General features: G+C 38.0%; 1 protein-coding gene across 3 annotated transcripts in view; it reads right to left on the reverse strand.

The window, feature by feature from the left end:
• The window catches only part of LOC133992585 (inactive dipeptidyl peptidase 10-like), an 88,725-nt gene that overhangs the window by 19,437 nt on the left and 45,087 nt on the right, over positions 1-24,201 (reverse strand). For 2 of the 3 annotated variants that reach the window (XM_062431267.1, XM_062431265.1), the window contains 7 exons: positions 12,964-13,016; positions 11,865-11,946; positions 8,018-8,138; positions 5,427-5,581; positions 3,033-3,130; positions 2,636-2,759; positions 659-697 (listed from right to left, as the gene is read on the reverse strand). In XM_062431267.1, coding sequence (XP_062287251.1) covers positions 659-697; positions 2,636-2,759; positions 3,033-3,130; positions 5,427-5,581; positions 8,018-8,138; positions 11,865-11,946; positions 12,964-13,016 — 672 coding nt within the window. The remainder of the gene's footprint in view (positions 1-658; positions 698-2,635; positions 2,760-3,032; positions 3,131-5,426; positions 5,582-8,017; positions 8,139-11,864; positions 11,947-12,963; positions 13,017-24,201) is intronic. The other variant, XM_062431266.1, reaches the window with a different exon arrangement.

The raw sequence follows: 24,201 nt of genomic DNA on the forward strand, positions 1-24,201 counted from the left end.
TTACTTGGTTCTCCGGCTATCAGAGCACTATTGATTGGCTGCTAACGTAATAGACACCCAAACTTTCTGGTGATATGCTGCCTCTAATTAGTTTGGAATGAGGAGTATGACTTTTTTCATCTTTAGATCCTTAATTTATTTAAACTTAGATGTATGTGAAGCACAGAAAAACTTTCCTCTTTCAGCTGATGAATGTGAAAATGATGTATGTGCAAACATCCAGCTGAAGGAATAATAATCATATCAGATATTGTGACTGAAGAAGGGCGTTAAATGGCCGTTTCTCTGACAGTTTTTCTTTGTGCATTTTGTCATATGCTGTACACCCAATATACTCGTCAGTTCTCTCTGTAATTCAGAGGAAGGCTCTAGTTTTTGCTTCTAATTGATGGTGACATGGAGACCAGGCAGCAGCAGGAAACACTGCAATTCCCTACAGCCTCACTGATTTGAGGAGTTGACATGAGTTCTTCTTGCTGCTGTTCAGTCGGTGTTGGCATCATCAGGATTTTGAGGGATGAACAGAACATTCCCTCAAGATATAAAGAGTGAAAATGGGTGAAGTTGTGCCTCATGTCACATCGAGATATAGAGGGGATTAACACGTGAAAACACAGCACAGTGAAGACTTGGACATGTGGAGAGGAGAGAACTTTACCTGCTTGGAAAGCCAGAGCTCGGAGCTTTCTTCAAGTCTCTGAAAAAGATGTCAGAGAGAGCAAAGTGTGAGACTTGTGTGACTCATCAAAATCCTCCCATCTTTTATAGCCTTTTCTTTCTTGGTTCTACTTTCTACTTCTAGTTGGTATACAGAGGCTTTAAAATAATGAACAACAGAGCAGTATTGTAAGATGCAGTATAATCACAATCTTTCACAACATAAGTTTGCTTTTCTGTCAGCAAAACATTCGAAAAGTTTCATATTTTTCACATTTTGTAAAACATCTTTCTGTGATAACACTTCATCATCTGTCACATAATGGACCCCTTATTTTGCAGTTTATTTTAACACGTCACTAGGGACTGCATTCCTAGTCCGAGCCCTCATTTCAAACTGATAAGCATAAGCGGGAGCCAGAGTTTTGGCAGTGGATCTGTGTCCAGGCCTGAGCTAAGCTGTCTCTTGGCTGGGTGGCATGTTTGTTCATGCAAATCATACCAAATCAGAAGCCACAGAACTGGAAAGTGGCCTGTTGAATCCCACAGTTCAACTGCTGGGTCGACACCGCTCTGTGTGTCTTCCAAATATGGAAAGAGCACACCACAGGAAATTTGTTCCAATATATCAGTTACAAGATTTATTCAAGCCAGAAAATTAAGTTATTAATAGCGGTTCATTAGGAGTCCAATGGGAGTAAATAAATATATAATACAATTGGTCCTAGAATTGAGCCCTGAGGCACCCCGTACATACAGAATGCATAAGATGAGGTAAAGCCGTCGACAGTCACTACAAAGGTTGAAAAGTATGAGGAGAACCACAGGAGGGGAGTCCCATAGATACCAATCCATTTTGTTTGATACCAATCATAATGTTATAATCCACTGTGTCAAAAACAGAACCAGCACAGAGCATTCACCTGCATCAGCCTTCATCAAGATATCACTGATAACTCTAACAGGAGCAGTCTCTGTGCTGTGTTGCCGTTAGAAACTAGGGGTGTAAATCACAAGTTTCCTCACAATAAGATATTATATTGATTAAATGGAAAATTATTTGATGTTTACTGATATCACAAACAATACGATTTTGATTTGATTTGATTCAGGAGGCATCGGTCGATATTAGACGATATCAAAGCTAATTTAACACAATCACCTCCATTCATATTAAATCACAATTTTTTTTTTTCTGAGCTCAACCAGATGTTTAAATAAAAAACAATCTCTTTTTTTTTTAATAAAACCTGACCTCCTGTTAGCTAGCCACATTTTGATATGTTGAGCTTTAACATTTTCAAAACCAATAAAAGAAAACATTACATTAAGTTACTATTTTATACATTAAAGCTGGATTTCTGCTTCTCTTTCAAAACTGAGATGCCAGGGGAATTTAAAAATAAACGTGCATCTTAAAGATGATCGCATGCATCGAGGTCTGATCAATGTTTTCATTTTGCATCGATGTTATTGGCTCATTGAATCGATTTTAAATGTCGATCAATGTATCTTTACACCGCTGATAGAAACCTGATTGAAATTTATCAAAAGTATTAATATTGATCAAGACTTCCAACAATTTATTGAATATATTTTCTCAGCTTAGAAATGTGTCTTTAGTTGTTGTGGTCAGAGGGATCAGGTCCAGTTATTTTGAGAATGGTGGAGCTATAAAAAGCTTTGTAGCTTTAGCTGTAACCAGCTGATAAAGAATATATATATAATGCTGTCAGCTTTTAACAACTATAAAGACATAAAAGGGGAAAACTGGTTGTTGAGAGGTTAACACATAGATCATTGGTTATAAAAACAAGCAAGGCGTGATGCTTTTACATTTCTGTCTTCTTCTCCAACCTAAAGACACATCTTTCTTTTTCTACAGCTGTATCTGTTCCTCTCTCTCTCTCTCTCTCTCTCTCTCTCTCTCTCTCTCTCTCTCTCTCTCTCTCTCTCTCTCTCTCTCTCTCACACACACCGTGACGCAGGCTCCAGTGGTGGTGTCACACACAGTCAGGATGGAGATATTTTGGGCCCGGTTCAACCACCTGACACATGTCTTTGTCTTGCTGATCCACTTCACCATCGTCACATAATGTTCCCTATAAAAAAAACATTATGATTACAATGATTATTCCAAGTTTCGCAAGTTTATCATTATATATAAAAATACTCAAGTAATTGAAAAGAAAATGTGCACAAATTGAAGATCACATATTGTGGGCGGAAATTACCATAGCACACAATGTCCAAGTGTACTGTATGTCACTAAACAAGTTTAATGAATAGATTAGTAGCTGGTGGATGGTTGAATAAGAATAAACACCACTGAAAATAGACCCTAGAAAAACAAGCCGCAGAGAAGCTCTTCTCACCGTAGTTTGAGGGTCTCTGGAGGCATGAGCTCTAGCGTGTGCGTCGGCCCGTAAAGATTGACTACATAGAGCTTCACCATTGGGTTGGGTTGGCCAGCCTGCATGCAGAATCAACAGTCCAGACTTTAGACAAAAGCTCCACATCATTTCAGTGGAAAATGCTTCATGGAACAAAATTGAAAATGGCAAGTGTGACTTATTAAGTGCTGCATAACGATGAATTGAATTGGAATGAATAATTCATTGAAAGCGGTTCTCTAAACTCTTTAAAATGCACATAGAATTAAACAATTATGCACGTATTGTAATGCAGAAACTGGATTTTTTCCCCCTCTAACGAAACTCAGCAGACATGAAAAAGACTGATGATTAAACATGATGCATTGAACAAACACTTCACTGAAGCAACTGTAAGTTCCTATCATAAAGAACAGGCATGGGTCTCATTTGAATATTTTTCTGCATACAAATTGAGAAGACACCTTCCCTTAGACATAATTACACTGATAAACCTCTTTCACACAGGCTGTGATAGTGATTTTCACTATTCACACATGCAGCTACAATCAGGAACATTCAATCTTTCACCTTTGCACATACGTCATGGCAATGTCAGACTTTTTGTCAGAGTTTGGTTAAGTGGTGTGCATAGGGAGTGTGGTGAAGAAAGAGAAAGCAGATGTTTGATGTTTGGTGACTGCCAGATTGCAGAGAGTATGAAGTTAGCAGTATAATGCCAGCTGTGAAGTGTAATGTATGTACAGTTTAGGCTATTTATCAGTGAATAAATGCTCGTACTGTAGAGATGGAGCAGCATGTCCACCTGCTGAGCCCCATTAATCAACAGGAGTGATGAGTGAATTTGAAATCCTTAATTAGAAACCAGTTTGCCATCTCGGAACTGATTCACATCTACACACCCTCCCGAACTCTCCGATCCTCCTCCGCCCACCAGCTCTTTGCCCCATCTGCCAACTTAACTACCATCATGGGGTCAAGAGCCTTCAGCTGATCTGCCCCCTGCCTTTGGAACTCTCTCCCACCAGACATTTGCACTTCGGACTCTGTTTCCACCTTTAAATCCCACCTGAAAACACACCTATTCAGAGTGGCATACTCTCACTCACACTGATTATGCTATGCTATCACGTTCTTGCTTATTTGTTGCACTCGTGCACTTTATAGTCACATTCATATTTATTTATTTATCTTTGCACTAAAATTTACCTGATTTTTATTGTTTGATGTACTGTTGTCGTGTTTTATGTGCCTTGTAAGGTGTCTTTGAGTGCTTTGAAAGGCGCCTTTAAATATAATGCATTATTATTATTATTATTATTATCTCTTTACATGTTAGGGATAGACTGCATGTGTGAAAGGGGCTTTAGAGACGTGCATTCAAGAAGTTTGTTATTCTGTGTTGTAATGTTCTTTCCCATTTCACCAACAACCGCTCATTCTACTTTGATTTCCTGTGCTTCTTACAATGATAATTCAGCAGGAGAAATCTATACAAAGATCTACAGAGAGAACAGAGAGCTATTTCTGCTAGCCAACATCTTTGCTGTCAGTGGGGAAAATTGGTTCCCTCCCTGTTCTGTATAGTCTCTCAGAATGGGCATCGGTGGATAGAGATGGCTCCACACCAGATACTACATATAAATATATAAAATATATGCTTAACACACACCCGGGAGGCTGTTTTGTTTTCCAGCTTTCTGCTTCAACTGCGTTTAACAAATGTCACATCAAATTGCTACCATACAGTATGGGGCAATAAGAAAAATACAATATAAAAAGTGCAATACTCCATGCTGTGAGAATACATATTGCAGAGAACAACTAATGCTTTATACTGACGGTCCTTTCCGCTATTAGTTTTTGCCTTTGGATTATTCCGTGAAAGTTTTGTTGGTAGATTTTTGGGTACAAAAAACATATTATTTTCTTTGTATGTTGTTGTGTAAAAACAGCAATATGGTTTCAGTGGGCATCACTGTGTCCTGTCCCTTTATTTGTCAAGAGTTACTTCCAGCATGTACGTAAAACTTGTAAAACCATAACTTGCCTGGCACAAATTGAGAAAAAAAAATATACCAAGTGTTAAATAATGAGCTTTAGAAGGTGTTTTTTTTTATTTCACTATTATATGGACGGAGCCATGCTAGCTAGTCTTACTTTGCTTCCAGTATTTATGCTAAACTAAGCAAACATGAGAAATGGTGATCCTTCTTCTAACTAAATTTAACGACTAAAACCATATAACTGGTTGCTTGTAGCATTATTGTGAGTTCCTTCTTTTTCTAAAAGTCAAACAACAATTTAATCGTAATATTTGCCAGAAATTACGGCCATAGATCTTACAGGATGTACAGTATGTCTTCTAAAACTTACCTTGGGGTATGGGTACTGCTTTCCTTTGGGGTATGTCATGCCAGTGAAGCGAGGTAAAGCCATGTTGGGCACCAGACTGTCATTAAGGACCAGGAAGGCCAACCTCTCTCCGTCAGGTGACCACCAGTGAGCCACATGGGCCTGAAGGATCTCCTCTGATTAGAAGAAGACCCACAATTAGCTTAATTCTTTTGTGAGGAATCAATAAACAAGAATTTTACTGACTCATGACATAACATATGCTGTCATAAGGTACATTTTTGCTAAGATTATGCCTTTTTTTGACACTACCATTAGGAGAGTGCCATAGTATATTGTCAAATTCTACTCATAACAGATTTAAAGGGGACATTATGTGCACATATCCAGGTCTATATTTGTATTATTTGGCTCTACTGTAATATATTTAAAAAGACTCCTGATTTATCATATACTGGCCCTTAATGCAGGCCCTCAGTTCAGCCTATGTCTGTAACAGGTAGTTTTAGCGCCTGTCTCTTTAAGCCCTGCCACACTCTGTTCTGATTGGCCAGTTTCAAGAAGCTGCCGCTTAGCAGACATCCGGCGGTTCAATATGCTACGTAAACACACAAGAGTAGTACAAAATGGAAACTTCTTAAATACTTCTGTACATGTATAAGACTGAGTTCGTTTCAGAATAAGCAAGCGGACATCGTGAACAACTTTAGCAATAAAGGAAAAAGATTTGTCATTTGTGGGTATGTGCAAACAATCTGATGTCATCACAAGAAAGTACATAGAGGTTTGCAAACAAAGTGTTCAAACTAGGCTGAAGCACTGGGCATTTTACATATATTCAACTAGGAGTGAGGTCCAAAATGTTGGACCTTTGACCATATTTACGATAAATCTTTGACATAAAAGTATAAAATAACAGAAAATCACAAAAAGCATGATATGTCACCTTTAAATCACAGTATACTTCAGCTTTGTACACTGTGCATTAAACTTAGGACCACATGCTTCACTCTGTGTTAACTTTAGTACATTTAGTGTGTTATAGTGTGACTTAAACTTGAAGGTAAATATAGATGATATACAGGAACAAAGAAACAGATTAGATGCTTTATACAATAAAGACGGTGAATTGCACTAAAAGCTTGAAACTCAGTAAAATTGCAGTTTGTCTGCTTTAACCCTCCTGTTGTCCTCGAGTCAAGGATGGAAGGGAGGAAGGAAGGAAAGGAGGAAGAAGGAAGGAAAGGAGGGAGGGAGGAAGGAAGGAAGGAAAGGAGAGTGAAGGGAGGAAGAAGGAAGGAAAGGTGGAAGGAAGGGAGGAAGAAGGAAGGATGGAAGGGAGGAAGAAGGACTGAAAGGAGGGAGGGAGGAAGGAAGGAAGGGAGGAAGAAAAGGAGGGAGGAAGGAAGGAAAGAAGGGAGGAAGAAGGAAGGAAGGGAGGACGAAGGAGGAAGGAATGGAGGAAAGGAAATAATGAAGGGAGGAAAGAAGGAAGGATGGAAAGAAGGAAGGGAGGAAGGTAGGGGGGAGGAAAGAAAGAGAGAAGGACGGAGGGAGGGAGGAAGGAAGGAAGGACAGAAGGAAGGAAGAAAGGGGGATGGAGGGAGGAAAGAGAGAGGAAGGAAAGAAAGAGAGAAGGAGGGAAGGAGGAAGGACAGAGGGAAGGAAGGAAGGAAGGGAGGAAATAAGTAACAGTCAAAACGGATGGGGTCAATTTGACCCGGGAGGTCGACACAAACGTTAATACTCTCAGATATATCTCCACTTTGTGATAACACTGACTGTAAAAAGCTAAACATTTTCAATTGGCATTAATAACATATTTAACATAATATCATATTCAGCTAATGATACTGATCTTTCTCATTCTGGTTTTAAAATGGGTTACGGCTTATATCGCATTGAATGTAAGTGATTAAAAATGTTTAAATGTATTCAATTAATAATTTCATAGAGAATGTATCCCTATGTTAATGGTTAAAACACTCCAGATACAGAATGAAACACTCAAAAATGGGAGAAAAAAAGAGCTGATATTACAAAAGAGGTATTAAATGTAGTTCTAATTTCGGGGTCAACCATCAGTGATAGCTACATTATTGTACTTCACAAGTATAGTTAAGGATAAAGAGGGGGAAAAAAAGACACATCAAGCGTGCAGTTGTTATGGTTGCTTGCCTTTTTATGAGATTTACATAATCTTTTCTCTTGAGAGATGGGCCAGAGTCACAAAATGTACACAGCATGTGTTTACTCAAAGCACACCCAGTGGGAAGATATCTGTACTAAAACACACATAGTGAATATTTAATCACTGCCATTTATGAGGTAATGTTTCTAAACATTACATAAACAGGCATTTTCAGTTTAATGAGACAGTCTGTCAGTGCTTTGAAATCAAGTTAGATATTTTCATTGTACCTCTAAAGTGTTTAAAACCTACAGCGGCAATGCAGATTCCCCACAGCTCGTAATCTGACATTGACTTCCTGTTTGTCAGAGTTTATTTTTGCATGGTCAGCTAACAAGAAAAGGTCAAAATTGCGAGACTTGGCTAGTTTTACCCTTTGACTCAATATGAAAATATATATTTAAAACAAGCTGATATGTACCTTCATAGAGCCAGTCAGCAATCCCATTGAAGATGACCCCTTCCTTCCCCGAGGACGTCAGCCTGAGGGAGTTGCTCTTGACATCTGACTGGTAGTAGATGTTATTTTCAAATATGTAGATCTGTCAGGACAAAGCAGACAAAGACATGGCTTAAATGTTATGGTGTTATGGCAAATGATGGTGGCTGTAAAATTGTGAAGAAGTATAACACCAGATTTCCAGCTTCACAACTTTAGCAGACATCCACTGGATTACTACTGTCAATATAAAATACACATCTGTTCAAGCATCCAAACTATTCTTTTAGGATTAAAGGAGCAAAGCAGTGTCTGTAAATGATCAGGTGATTAACTCTATTGTAGTATATAAACTGTATTTGTGGGAGTAAATCTGTCACTTCTTCAAATTCAGACCTGATCAGTCAGTTAAAATCCCCAAAACTGAATCCTCTACTTACTTTGATCACTGATAAACATTTAGATTTACTTTAATAGGCAAATCCAAGGTGCAGGTCATTGGTGTGAGTTAAAAAAGACAGAAATAGCACACTAGTGATTTATTATATGTTCATGAAAATCAAAAACCAAACTGAAGAAGTGGGTAGTTTTCATTGGAAGTAGTTCCCATCATATGAAGAGTGCTCCCAACATTTAGCTGTAGAATAAAAACATTGCTGAACTTATAATTCGACTGGTCAAACTAACATCAGACTTCTTCTCTTAGTGTTACACAGAGCAACGTCTGTCTGAGATGGATGGCCTTACTAAAAGACAGAAATCTGTAACCTCATGTGATTTTATATAAAAATTCATTTGTGAATGCTAACACGCAACCTCACAGTCAGCAGGGCCTTCTGCTGTCTGGCTTGAAGCCATCAAGATATCATCAGTCCAGAAGGCAGTTTGTGCATGTACTAAAAGGTTCAGAGAAACAATTATTTACAGTTTCAGCCGACTTATTTCAGTTTCACCATCTGCAAGTAGGAATTTTCTGAAATGGTTTGGCTCATTACTACAAATGTAGAATGAGAATAATCAGTCGTTTGATCTTTTATTATTCCAAGTTTGATCAAAATATAGAAATCTGGACTAGGAAAATAAGAAATTCAGACAGTGTTAATATAGAATATCAATAAAATAAATTGCTGTTGATTATTTCACGATACCACTACAAAGACTCATGACTACAAATACAAAGATTCAATTATGTAAAGTAATTGCATTTCCTTTTAATGACATTTATTTAATTTAAAACTGTATATTAAATCATTACTCTCAAATATTTGGTGTATCAATAGTAGTTTCTTTCCATTTAATTATTTTTCTTTTTTTATGGTTATTTAAGAAGCTGGTATGGTTCTGTTATTGTGAACAAATCCAATATAAGGATCAATGTGTGTCTCTGATCCAGTCTGACTTTCCTACCACGTCTGTGGCACTCAGCTCCAAGCCCAGTGGTTCCTGCTGAAGATTGTAATCTTTAACTTGTCACAAATAGTGTCATTTATGTCATTTAAAAACAACTGTTTTCCTGTCGCTCCTCTTTTCCTAAAAAGAGATGGGCACTTTTTAGAAATTGTTACTCAAACTGGGATAAATGGTGCATTTGGTGGGGCACTATTTTTCAGTCAGACTATTACACATTTGGTGCACTAGTATTTGCAACAACATTTTAAAATCTCTGCAGGATCTATGCCAAAATGGACAAACGCCAAACACTTTATACTGATTTATACAACTGTGCAGATGCACACCTGCATTCAATTTTCCCTTCATGAAAATGTGTGTGCCTGGAAAAATCTAAAATCTCACTCAATTATTCATTAAGGGTCAATGACACACAATAGCGACAACCCTACTGTTCATTGGAGGAATGGTAACCGTATCACAAACAAAAGAAAGTTTGCGATGGTTATCATTGCAGCAGCTATACAGAGAACTCAACTGATCCGATAATTCCTGTAATTAAACACAGTGGTTAGACATGGAGGTGGATGCTATGAAGCACAGTGCTGCATGACTACTGGAGCTCACCTCCTGATATTAGGTAAGAACCTATACAGACACCTGCATGGCTGATGAGATCACTCATTCACTGAGCAACTGCTATATGAACACCATATTTTACTGCTGCCTCTCTCATTTTCACAGTCGATGATAGGTAGGATAATAGGAAAAGCAGCTGTTCGGAAACCTGGGTCAGAGCTTCTGCACAGGTGCATACTTCCTCCTGTCAAGTTTGTTTTAAAATAATACAACTTTTGCTTTACGCGTATCTTTCAAACCCACACAGCAATTAGAAATGATGCTGGACAATGTTTGAGAAATTGACCCAAAATAAACTACAATGCCCATTCTCAGGAAAACAGGCAATAGTCATTAGTCTGATCAATTTGTCTGTTGGTGGTTCTGATGTGGAGATACGTTGACAATATGAATAAAATAGTATTGCCAGCCTTTATTAATCAACATAATTCCTCATTTAATGCTTGTGTAATATGTGAGGTGCTTTATAATACAGATGCATTGTGATACAAAGTGTTGAATGCAGTTTTCTATCTGCTTAGCCACCTTAAAATACAGTATCCAAATGTAGGATATCTATGAAAAATGTCTAGTTATATGTTACTGGAAGTACAAATGCATTAAAGTAGCCACACTTGGTGAAACATTAACTATAACCAGAATTATCCCGATAAAGAAGTTCAAACAAGGCCTAATAAGACAACTTTGTGAACTGGGAAAGGTGGTTATCCTGATCAGCTAGATCTACTAAATGTTGCTATGTGTGTCTAGTGCTTTGCTTGAGAGTTTGTGGTGATGAATGAAGAACTATTATTCACATTATAGTCACAACTTTCTGGCATTTTCCTAATTCCCAAATAATTACTATGAGGCTCACTTACAGCCTTATTTGCATAACACACGTAATGTCATTGTTTCAAAAGATGCACTTCTGGCTAATGATACTGTGCATGCCACTCGAGAACTAGAAAGCCTTCACATCTGTCTAGCGCACACCTCCTTATCACCATAATGACATCCTAATGGAGTCGTGTTTGATTTATGCTCAAATATTCCACGCTGAAATTTGCAAATATAGACAAAGGAGCTCTTATGCTTTAGCGTTTTAGCTGTCAACAAAGAAGTCTCCCCTTCTGCTCAGTGGAGATTAAAAAAAAAAGGTACGATGGGAGAGAATTAGCATCGAATTAGGTGTCCTAAAAAGTGAACCTGAGTACATTATTATTTGAGCATGAAATTCTGAATTATAAACACCTGGAAACTACAATGGAAAACAGCACACAACAGGACATTGTTTTTGTGTGTCTTCACACAAATACACACACAGTAAAAGCAGAAACACACACAAAGTGCCATGGTATCTGTTTCCATACATAATGTCATCCAAGGTCCTGGAACTGAAGATAAATGTATTTATTTTATATGCTTCACAATCACAAAGCTATATATTTTCTATAGAGTGTTTGTTGAACATAAAAACTGAAGGACATAGCATCAGATATGCTGGAGGTAAATTATAGAGACGCTGAAGGTTTGTGTGCAAACCAATATAATTAAAGAAAGAAATGAATGTGACCTTTGAATTGTTTACTCCTGATTCAATGTCTTGACACTGAAAATGTGTTTTTCAAAACAGTCACGATTACATCCTTGAAAAAGAATGCTTTTACAATTACTTGTGGTTAGTTTCAGCATTTAAGAGATATAAATGACTAAATGCATGAACAAAACAATGTATCCTTCACTGAAGTGTAATAAAGCTGATGTAGGCAAACCGAGTCTGTGCAGAAAGTTGGGCTGAAGGTGTGATTTTTGTTCTCACCAGTTGTTGGCCTTGCACTCCCCAGGCAGCATACTGCAGGACAGAGTTCGCCACCTCGGGAGGGTCCAGCTCCCAAACCTCCCTAGAAAAATGACATCAGATAAAGTGTTTACTTATATCTAGTGTTACAATGTGTTTGTAGAGCTCAATTCCATAAAATACATCAATTGTAATTCACGGACAGGTTTCGAGCCTGCTGGAAATACTGTTTACAAGGCACACACTGTACACAAAGAAGTGAAACACACAAATAAAGATAGCGAACACATAAACCCACATGCAATTACCTTCTGTAAAATAAACAGAACATTGCCTTTTAATACAGACGCAGACCCACCATTCAAATTGAAATGGGGCATTTTCCTTTTGTTATGATGTGCATCACTGTCTTTTGTTAAATTTGTTTCTAATTGTGCTTAGCAAATTTAATTTATGTGCATTAGAAATAACAACTGTGAAAGTATTTTTTTCCCTATATGGTTGGGATGTGAAGGCAGCAGGCATGTGATGTGTTCATGTGTGAATGACAAGTAGAGGTTAATTTCCTTAATTTTTCCTAAGTCATATTCCAGATTGCTTCCTGTGAGCATTGCTGCTGCTGGAAAAAGGTGTTTCAACAGTGGAGCAGACACATTTTTTCCCCTTGCAGTTTCTAGATAAATTGATCTCCAAATTAAAAGTGGATTACCATTATGGAACTAAGTGAGGACATTTCCCCATATCAGATATGAGGCCCTACTTTTTCACAAATGCATCCTCTAAATGCATCATTTTTAAAGGATCTAACCAATCTGGGGCTTCTGCATATGTGGGCCCCGGAGGCTACAGCTTTGGTTGGCCTGTGTGTTATAATAATCCATGACAGCTAACATCTGGAGGAAGGAAAAGACATTAAAAGCACAGTTCTTCATGCATGTCACAACATGTAAGTTAATGATAAAATACTACATTCATCACACTTGGCCTTTACTGCTATACCCTTTCTTGTACAAAACTACAAAACAGGTTGTCTCCCAGTTTTGATTGTTCTTAGATAACATGTTTTTACCACGCACTGGTTGCCTCACAGCAACTACTGAGGGAGACAAAAATGACTTACCGTGTGTGAATATTGTAGATACTGTAGGAAGCCATGTAGGAGTGGCGGTAAACCTGGAGCAAAATAAAGACACAGGGAGAAAGATTAAAAAATGAGTGAAACATTAACGAGAGAAGCAGCAGTGCCACGGATAATGACATCATGACAAAAAAGGAAAAGGGAAAAAAGGCACCAAACAAAACAGACTGCTGGCTGTTCTCAATGATAAAATCTGTAGACAATGCAATTTCCATGGGTGACAGCTGTGGGACGAGACATTTTAATTCCATCTGAGAAACCCATCATCGCCGAGTGCCTCTGTGCCGAAAGCCCAGGAGAGAACGAGACACAGAGACAGAGAGAGAGGCATTCAAAGTGACAGAGGGGTGCATGTAAAGCTTTCTGAACCCCCCTCCGGTGAAGCTGTGCCTGACATGATAATAGACCTCTGACTGTGGTTGATGAGAGGGCACAGAAACAGGCCATATTTTTGCATTTCATCATGAAAATGACACTCGGCTATAGTACTGAGCCTAAGAATCTATTGTAGGGTAATTCCCTTCAATGGCATTCTGTACTGATATTATTAAGATTGCTCAGATTTGCACTTGAGTTCTGTCATTATGAGCATTTCCTATTGACATTTTTCCCTGAAGCAGTATTTTGGCAGAAGAATAATTCTACCAAAAGAGCAACAGTGAGGTCGGCCATATTGTATGTATGCTGAATATGTATCCTTGTTGGGATCATCAAAATTAACATCCTGCAACCCATCATCCTCAAATTAGGACATTACATCTTGGGTTTGCTGGGCTGTATACTTCCTTTTTTTATTTAACTTTGACCTGTTGTGCTTGTTTCTACCATAGACTGTATATAAAATGGACTTAACATCTCTGACATCACCCATTGGTTTGTGGACTGCTGTTTGGAAGCGAATAGTTTCGGATCTGGGCAGCGCCATCTTGAAAATTTCCGGTGCATGCCGGGTAAAAAAAAAACACGGATTCTACTTATATGGGCATCAGGAGGGGCATGAGGCGCCCTCCTGAACCTGTGAACCAATCAACCTGTCAATCACGACGTAGCCGAGCCCTAATGCATACCCTGCTTTATCGTCAAATATAAAATCAGGGAGACCAAAATTTCACAAATGAACATCATACTGCATTGAAGAAGGCTTTAAACTAGCGATTGAGACCATAAACACATTTTGAAAACGTTTACTGAGGTTAGAAATCAAGTGAGAAGTTGGTGAATTCTCCATTGACTTGTATAGAGACGGAAGTCCTTTTGACACCAAAACGGTCGCCCCCTGGTGGCCTTTTGATAGAATGCAGTTTTAAGTTACTTCCGCATTCGCATCATTTCAGAGGACCAGAACTCCACGCCTGGTTTCTACACACTTTTTAGTGCCACCTAGTGGTAACAAAAGCACATGGCAGGCATCTTGGCCAAGTCAATCAACAGTCGATCCTCAGACAAAAGTGGACCAGATACAAAACCTTATCAAATTTTGTGGTTGAAACTTGTTTATTTATGCCTAATAACGTTTGTAGTTTGATACAAGTTTGACTCACTTTAGCAAAAGCAACAAGCTACGACACTGCTAATACGGACGTACTCGAGGACAACCCTAACCCTTTATTGTTTTTCATGCAAAGGGAAGGTGTGAATTGAAGGAAATTAATCGTTTTATACACTGGTGAATTGTCTCCATATTAAGGACATTATTTGTTCAAAAACGACTTCCTGTTCAAAGACGATGCTAAGTTTTGGTATCAGGTCATACTAATCCCGAATATCTAGGAGAGATTAAAAATGCATACCAAACAAAATCTCAGGTCTCAGGAGGTTAATGTAAAAACAAGTGAACATAACTCTTCAATGACAGGACACAAATTGCCGTCCAACTGTATGAATGTTGAATGTGGTACACAGCCCATGATCAAAAGTGTACAAAAGCAGATTTAATGCTGCGAAACATACATAGGAGATATGGATTGTACAGCAGTTAAAATGAGCTGTAGACACATCAGTCGTAGATTGATGAATAACTGTCACTTTCACCAAAGTAGTGACAGTAACACGCCAACATGATTGATCTCCCAAGCTGGGAAAAGATCTTACCCTGTATATCAAGTGGGTTTCAATGGAAGAGGAACAGGCACAAAATCACAGCAAAAATGTTTGTACTGTGTAGAATGATGATTTTCAAAGGCAGATGAAGAAGAAGAAGCATATTTTTGTTTACTACTTTTGTTGAAATCACATCCATCACAGACTACAGATGTTGACAGCTGACTACTTTGGTGCCATTCAGCATGAAAGGTCAGCATGAGGTCATTTACCTAAGTGTATGCTACACAAGATATGCTTAAAAATGATGTAAAACCTCTAAGCATGTTCTCAGATACAAGCTGCCCTAGAAAAAGCAATGTGTGTCATACCAAACAGGTACAACAGTCTGGATAAATGGCTTTCAGCAGCACCTTTTCATTTTACTCAGGCTATGACAGCAATACGTTTTGGGCACCACATTGGAACAATTGAGAGTTTTAAGTGCTCCTTGGTCCACCTTAAAGCGATAAACTGAAGGCTACTAGTGCTCTGCATCATTTTGGACCATCCCTTTAGGCGTTCCAGCCTAACCGAGTCTAAGCCTTTTTCTTTTTCTTTCTCATTATATGAGTGTGTTGTGCCTGCTGGTATCTTTGCACATAACTGCAAAAAACATGGCTAAACTTCATCTATAACTTGTTGCACTCGGTAACTGCTGTACATCTTACGAAAACAGAACTCATCACGTCTTCTGAAAATATATATTTGAACCATGCTGGGCACACATTGTGTAAAGAACAGAAGCACAAGTACAAACAGAAGAGGTATCAAACCCAGAGTTATATTTCATCATATCCTTTATATAAACATCACAGGATTTATGGATAATCTCAGTCTGTAACATCTTCCTGGAGGATAAAACTATAGAGGCAGTGAGCATTATTGTGGCAAAACCTAGGGCCACCTGGGGTGCACAAGGCTTTGTAGAGAACACGTTATTAATGATTTCATATTTTGTTGTAGACCTTGTTTGAGAAACAAACAAACATAAGCAAAGTGTAGTACAATGATTCATGAAACAGGCGGCTCATTAAGTTATCGATACTTCAGTTCATTAACTTAACAAAATCTTTCATTTCAGACGGGTTCTTATTCAAGTGCTGAACATTGAGTTTGACCAGTGACTTTTACATTCAAGCCTTGTTATGCTTGAAATTAATCACATTTGCTACTAAAGAAACAGGCGACCCTCATTGTGTGGGATAAATCTGGACTATATGGATGAGAGGAAATGCTAATTTTGTTTATGATATTCAGTTTAGTTTGTATTTTTCTCATTAAATCCAGATGTTGCCAAAACTGAGCTGCCAGTAAACACATGAGAAGGCACAGTAAAGGTGTCACATACTTGTATTTTCCTTATTGTAACACTATGCATACAGTAAAACAAGTGTTTAGAGGATGGAAACTGGACGGGTCTGGATACAAGCACAATACTTGTAAGTAGATTTAGTTCACTGTTTGTTTAGCTCTGCACATGAGATTTGTTGACAATAAGACAAATACAATAACAGGAAATTGCCTGCCATATTCTTTAAATGTGAAATATTACATGCACTACTAGGTTTATGTCTCACTGTAAGTAGAATCTAAACCTTACAGATAATATAATTATTCTTTTTCTCCAAAGACAATTCTAAGAAATAAAACATGTTAAAGAGGCTTATGGCAGTTATAAAGACGATATACACAACGTGAAGACTTTGGATTTCAGCCTGAGCATCCACGCATGACCCATAACAATAACTGGCACATCAATATCACAGACTCTTGTTGATAGTGAGAGTAAATTACTGTTTAGAGAGAACAGGATCCACAGAGCTCTAAGTGACTCATATCGACTTTATGCAGAGTCTAACTTCTCAGCGCATGCTGAATGTACTGCAGTTGACACAGAGGTTGAGTGTGCTCAATATAAATTTGTAGGTGTTATTGTGCCTGGGAGTAAAAAACTAATTCCCCGAGGTGCTCGAGATGCATTTCTCAAAATCTGACATGCTGAAACTTCCCGATTTTAGGCCATGAAATAGAAAAGAAAAAAAAAACTCTCCACAGGCCTCAAATGAACTTTTCAGCAATGATCCATCAAATGAGGTGTAGAGCTCACGCAGGTATGTTGACCTTTGTCGTTGGCTCAATGATAAAGCAAAAAAGGTTGACATTTTAAACATTACAATACAATTATGGTTTTGAAGGTTAATATAATGTATAAAAAACAAAAGCACAGGTTCCAAAATAACAAAAAAATAACATTACAAGGTTGATCTTTGATAGCACATATTGACAACCTCTGACATTTGAATCCTTTGCACTATGTCATTAGGTTTAGTTTTTAACATTACAAGTTACTAAAGTTAAAAATAAAGAATGTGTAATGATTACATTTAAATCTGTATTCAGCTTTTGTTGTCTGAGAGTGTCTTGACAAGCAGTCTAATTAACGTCCATACTAAACCTGTAGATACAACCTGATAATCAGATGAAAAGCATTGTAAAGAGCACCTTCGCAATCACAGGATTAACGTTAATTAGCTGCAGCTGGGATAATCTGTCGGAAAAAAGGGCGGTAAGCACCGACTTAAATTAAAGTGTGCTATCTCAGTGTTTTCTATAGTATGTTGTTCCAGATAATAAAAACAGTGGGAGGAGAAAAGGTTTTAAGATTTGTTAGCATTGCAATATATAAAATAGATTTTTGGCCAATGACGAAGTGAGTCCCAAATAGAAGCAAACCGAAGTGACAATCCTGTTTTTGGTTACTATCTTGATTAATGTAGACATTCTTTGTAGGTGTCACATGATTCAATTAAGTTGACATAAACCAGTGACTTAATTCTAGGCTGTGGTACTCAAATCATGGTCACAAATCCAGTCTCAAGATGTTTATTTGATCATCTCTTATTGTCTTGATTTTGTAGTATTTTGATTCAGACTTGCTGTCTAGGAACCTTGTTGGTACTGCAGTAAGAATTAAATATGAGGCTGTCAGTGGAATTTTGTCGAGAACAAAACAAAACAAACTCTGAGAGCAAAACTCCTGATATCAACTTCAGGCAAGCCGCTAGACACTATCCTCTGTAATTCAGTGCTTTCACTCTCTAGAGACCACAAGCACCATCAAAAAAAAAGAGAAACCAGAGCAGACTGTGGCAGATGTGGGTATGAATAGGAAAAAAGTGCCCTGCATATGTCCAAACTTGTAACTATTGTCACTGAAAGAACCACAATGCAAAAATGAGCACAAACCACCGGCAGACAGAAAACTGACAGAAAATACAAGGAATAAAATGTGACGGAGGAAGTGGCAATGACATTTTCATTCACAATTGAACAGAAATGCATGAAATTACCAAGCTGGGAAAAAAATGGATGTGTAAACACTCAAAGATAAGTAGAAAGAAAAGCTGAAAATAAACAACCAGAAACTCAAGAATATTGATAGATACAAGTGCTGACTGTAATGTCATATTCAAGAGAGAATAACTGAATGAAATAATCACAAATCATGCTATACATTATTTGGCGTTTTGGGCAAAAAGAGAAACCGCTAGAACAGAAGATCAATATTAAATGCCAATACAAGAACAAAGGGAAGGATTTGGACTTCCAAGTAATAAAGTAAGATGCAAGGGCAGTACTTTGAAGCATGTCTAGTGTTGAATTAAGGATGGTTAAGAGGATGTCTAGACTAAAAAACGTTTTGAGTGAATATGAGGATTTAATCACATGACTGCACTGTGTTCATGGAGTTCGCCCTATTCAAGTACACCCAGACATTATAACAGTGATTCATCCATCCAAAAAAAGGTCCCTGTGGCCCTGCAAGGAGACAGATAAAGAACTAAAGCCTAGGTGTCATAGAAAAACAGACAGGTCCCATAGAATGGGTCACTTCAGGATATGCCTTGATTCAAAGGATTTAAACAAAGCAAATTCAAAGAAAGCGCTATCCTCTGAAAACAATGGAGAAAGTTGTTGAATTGAGGCTAAAAAGCAAATGTGTTTTCAGCTGTAGATGCAAGCCTATTGGTGAATCAATTTAGAAGGTACAGGTACATGTTTAAAAGGCTTCCTTGAGGGATTTCATCAGCACCAGATGTGTTTCAGAGGTGACTGTCCGAGCATCTGGAAGGACTGGAAGGAGTAGTGAATGTGATGGATGGAATACTTGTGTGGACAAAGACAGAGAGACGCATGAAAAGAGGTCGACAAAGCTATTAGATTGACTGAGATGTATAAATCTGAAACTAAGCAGAGACAAATGCAAAATTGGACTCAGTAAAATCAGCTACTTAGCGCTTGTGCTGAGCAGCGACGGATTGAAATCTGACATGGGCAACGTGCCAGCAATACAAGAAATGCCAGAGCCAAAGGACAAATCAGCACTACAGAGATTCAGGAGGATGCTGCAGTACTGAGCAAAATTCATCCCAAATCTCTCAGAAGTGTCTGCACTACTCAGAAAGCTACTGGAAGGAGAAACCATCTGGCATTTGGAGTGTGAACAACTGAGGAGCTTCACATGATTGAAAGAGCTTGTGAATAACACAACAGTGTTAAAGTATTATGATGTTGAAAAGCCTGTCACACTGTCTGTGGATGCGGGCTCAGGTGGTTTGGGAGCTGCGTTCCTGTAAGAAGGACAACATGTGGCATATGGCTCAATGTCACTTACTGAAATTGAAAAAAGAGCTACTAGCAATTGTATATGGCTATGAAAACGTTCGTCATGTTCAAGTTAAGTTGGATCACAAACTGTTGGATGCCGTTTTCGAATTCACTCCATAAAGCTCCAGCTAGGCTGCAGAAGATGTTAATGAGACTACAAAAATTCAGCCTACAGACACAAGCCTGGTAAAAAAAAAAAAGAAAAAAAGCACACTGCAGATGAATTAAGCAGAGCCATACTGAAGGATCACTCAAATAGCAGACAGGACGACGTGAGTGGATGTGATCGATAGTTCAGTTACCTGTTTCAGGAGAGAGGCATCAGCAGTTCAGAAATGTAACAGAACAGGATGAGGGACTGAGACTGTTCAGAGAGGCAGTACAGGATGGATGGCCTGAGTCGCAGAGTGGAGTACAAAAGTCAATACAAAAGCACTGGACTTTTAGAAAGGATGTGACTGTAATTCAAAAACTCAAAACCGGTCGTACCTACAAAGAGGAGAGAAGAGATGCTCGAGCAAATGTATGAAGCATATATGGGAATAGTAATGAACAAGCCAGATATATCCGGGAATGGCAAAACAGATTGTGCAGAAATGTGCAGAAAATAATAATCCAAGAGAGCCCTTAACATCTCGTCCAGTCACTGAGATAGAGTGATCAAAAGTTTTAATGGAGCTGCTCCATTTCAATAATGCAGAATATCTCCTGTGTGCGAACTACTACTCTAAGTATCCAGAAAATTTCAAAGTCAAGTGGTACTACGAGCAAGCATCATTACAGCTTTGAAGTTGATTTATGCATGACATGGAGTACCTGATGAACTCTATTCAGACGATGGAAGACAACTGATAAGTGCAGAAATGCAGGGATTCACAAGCAGCTGGGAGTTAAAACCGACACCCACAAGCCCAAAGAGAAACCACTGGGATCCAAGAGCAGTCAGAGAGAGAGAGAGAGGGATTATGGGAAAATATGTGGAAATACCTGTCTAATTGGCTGACATGTCTCTGTCAATCAACTGATGGGATTACTATGCTAAACAGGTTTTTTTTACTAGTAAAGGGGTTGAAGCTGAAGCAGTGGCATAAGGATCCTCTCATGCTGAAATGTCTGTATGAGTTCCAATTATATGAATATGATATGAGCAGAGCGCAAGTTAGATACAGCTAACGTACTTTGCATTGTACTGTAGTTGTGCCTCCACTTGGCTAGCAATACCAAACTAGACTAAATTCATGATAGAAGGTCAAAAAGTTTTATATTTTATTGATCTGGTAGTCCTACAAACAGTGATAGTACCTAAGTCCAATCTATCTTTTTTCTTATCATGTTATACATTGACAACAAAACAGGAGAGGTGTCAGATTTAACTAGGACATAAACACCACTACCAATGATTTCGCAAATTAACTGATGACAGTTTACCCAATTTGAGAAGTTAACCACTTTCAATTCCTTTGTGAAATCCATTGTATCATGTATCACTGGTTCTTAGATTTTTCCATCATGTAGGCCCAGTAATAATGGTAGTAGGTATCTGATATATGCTCATTTTGGTTTGGGAAATTTGAGTGGCTGGATTAATGGTGTGCAGATTATAAGGTACATTAAAAACCAAACCCTTCCTTCCTTCTCAAATTTTCACATTTTTAAGCAATGTGTTGTCCTCACATGCAAAAAACTGTCTATTAAGAAGTATGTTCATACAGGTTGTTTTTTTTTGATGGAGGAGAATCTGGGTTTAGCCCCTGATGGTTAATAGTCCAGCCACTCAGAGACACACACATCGCCACAGCTCCTCATGGGTAGGAGGCTGAAGACAAAAATACCTGTGTCAAAGAGCCTGTCAAAGCAAAGAGTATATAGAACATAATTAAATCTGACACTATGCCTAAGAACTAAAAATATTAATCTAATTAGCCTCTGGAGTACCATTGAGGTCAAACTATCTTCTATACTATTTGTAACCAATCGTCATAAAACATGGTTTATTACAACTTCGAAAATGGTAAAATTATCACTTGTCTCCTGTAAAAATCCATCACAGTTTGGGACTAACCTCTTTTATCAACTTTCACTAATCATACCTTCCATAGTTGCATGCACTGGAGATTTTCCAGGCACTCAATAAAAATGTAACCTCAAAATAAAGTGGTTTGAATAATCTTTCTAAAGTGCTAGTTTGTTTAAAACTACTATGTGACCACTTGTATTTGTCATCCTCTTGTTCGAGATTGCTGTAATTACTCTGGTGAGCACAATGTCATCATAATGGATAGAACTGGTGGCCAAAGATACAAAACAAAAACCCCAAAAAACAAGTTGTAACAAATCACACTTTTCATTATAAACCTTATTAAGAGAATTTATTTAAGAGATAATACTGCTGATCCCACTGAGAACCAACACCGAATGTTGCCATGCCGATGGCTTACACTGATCTCATATTTTTATGCCTTGCAGTAAGTGTACAAACAATCCTACTTTTGTCATTAATGCTGTCTTGCACCTAGGTAATGTGCAAATGTAATAATGTGATTTCTCCTCACGAAACTGGCGGCAGCTGCTCTCAGCTCATGAGCTCAAACAACCTAGCTGTGCACTATTTATCTATTAATGTGTTTGTGACCATCTTGAAAATGATTGTTGCTGCACATTAAAAAGGTATTAAGGTTTTAAATGATTAAACATTTGGATGCACGGTGGCTTAATTGACGGGTGTCCAATACTGTCACGCTCAACTAATGTGTCCCTTGTTAATGTCACAGACTCCTCGGTTCGAACTCATTGGTCAACTTTGGGCTTTCTATCAAAATGTCGGCGCATAATAAACCAACTCTATGCTTTTAAATGTCCTTTCAGAAGATTGTAGGTGATGTCACGGATTGTATATCTTTTATTTTTCTACTTTCAGAGGTCTTTCAAAATGTCATAACGGGGTGTGAAATTAATAAAACTGTCCATTACAATATATAAATGTATATATGTGTACCTAAATATTACATTATCTATTAATATTATCATACTGTAAGTTTTTTGGGAAGATCAAATCACAGTGTCAAACATATGGGGATTGATTTAAATTCCACAAAAGTCAAGGTACTTAATAGCATCGATACATAATCCTCTTATATTGAAATATCTTATTTGCAACACTTCCTACAATGGCCTAATAAAAACACAGATATTGAAATGATAGATACGTTAGATACCTTGGTGTAAAATATATGTTCAGATTTGAACATGAGGAAGGAAGGGAGGAAGAAGGAAGGAAAGGAGGGAGGGAGGGAGGATGGAAAGGAGGAACAAGGAAGGAAAGGAGAAAGGAAGGGAGGGAGGAAGCAGGAAGGAAGGGAGGGAGGGAGGAAGAAGGAAGGAAAGGAGGAAAGAAGGGAGGAAGAAAGAAGGAAAGGATGGAGGAAGGAAGGAAGCAAGGGAGGAAGAAGGGAGGAAGAAAGAAGGAAAGGATGGACTGCATGTTTTTATATATGAAGTTCCTGAATGTAAAGGTTATATTTTTTATGTTTGTTTTACTTCTGTGTGATTTCAAATGCCATCTGATGTGTTGACTATACCCTCGCTGCTCCCCTGCTGTCTCATAATATTCAGCATGTACTTTACAGTGGGAGTGCAATAAACATGTCCAAGAGGATTCAGCAGCTTTCAGGGACACAGGTGTTGTAATTTAACAGCAAAAATCACAAAAGTGTATTGTTTGTTTTCTGCTGGCATGAAGGGAAAAATGTTGATTTATAATAGCAGGTGTCATCATTCACTGCTGCAGCAGCCACCATTCAAACGACCCATTTTTAATGTATTTACATACAGAATACAAATGTGCTGTTTACGGATGCAGGTGCTGTTTTTCCATCATAAAATTATACATTAGTTTGATATTAAGCATTTTTTTCTAAAATACCAGGTGAGCTCAACTGAGACAGCAGAGATAGCTTTGTGTCTGCTTTTCCTTTTGTTTTCAGCGTTTACATCTGTGACTCCCCACTCGCATTCACTTTGTTCATTTGTTCTTTAATAAGCATTTGAAGCTGGAGGTGGGACTCTGGAATCTGAACTCATCACATATGAATATTGAATTATTTATTTTCTACCCCATCGGCATTATTCTGAGCATTTTCAAGACAAAGCTGGAGAAAAAAAAAGGCTTTTCAATTTCTGTATTGACAGACAGACACAAGCTAGTGTGTCATCACAGTAGAAAAATACAGAACAAGTGAAAGCAAACCATCCATGTATGCCTTGACAAGCAAACAGTGGAGGTTGTCACTCAAAATCTGATAAATCAGTCAACTTCAAACCCACACACCTCTGTGCCTTTACAACTCAAAGTGAATCACTATTTTTTTTGTCTTTTTAAATGTTTTTTTCCCCCCTTGAGTGGAAATGGAACAGGAACATATGCATTTAAAACAGATAGGTAACATGTAACAGTCTACAAAGATGTCAAAA

Source organism: Scomber scombrus, chromosome 13 (genome assembly GCF_963691925.1).
Source record: "Scomber scombrus chromosome 13, fScoSco1.1, whole genome shotgun sequence".
Taxonomy (NCBI): Eukaryota; Metazoa; Chordata; class Actinopteri; order Scombriformes; family Scombridae; genus Scomber; species Scomber scombrus.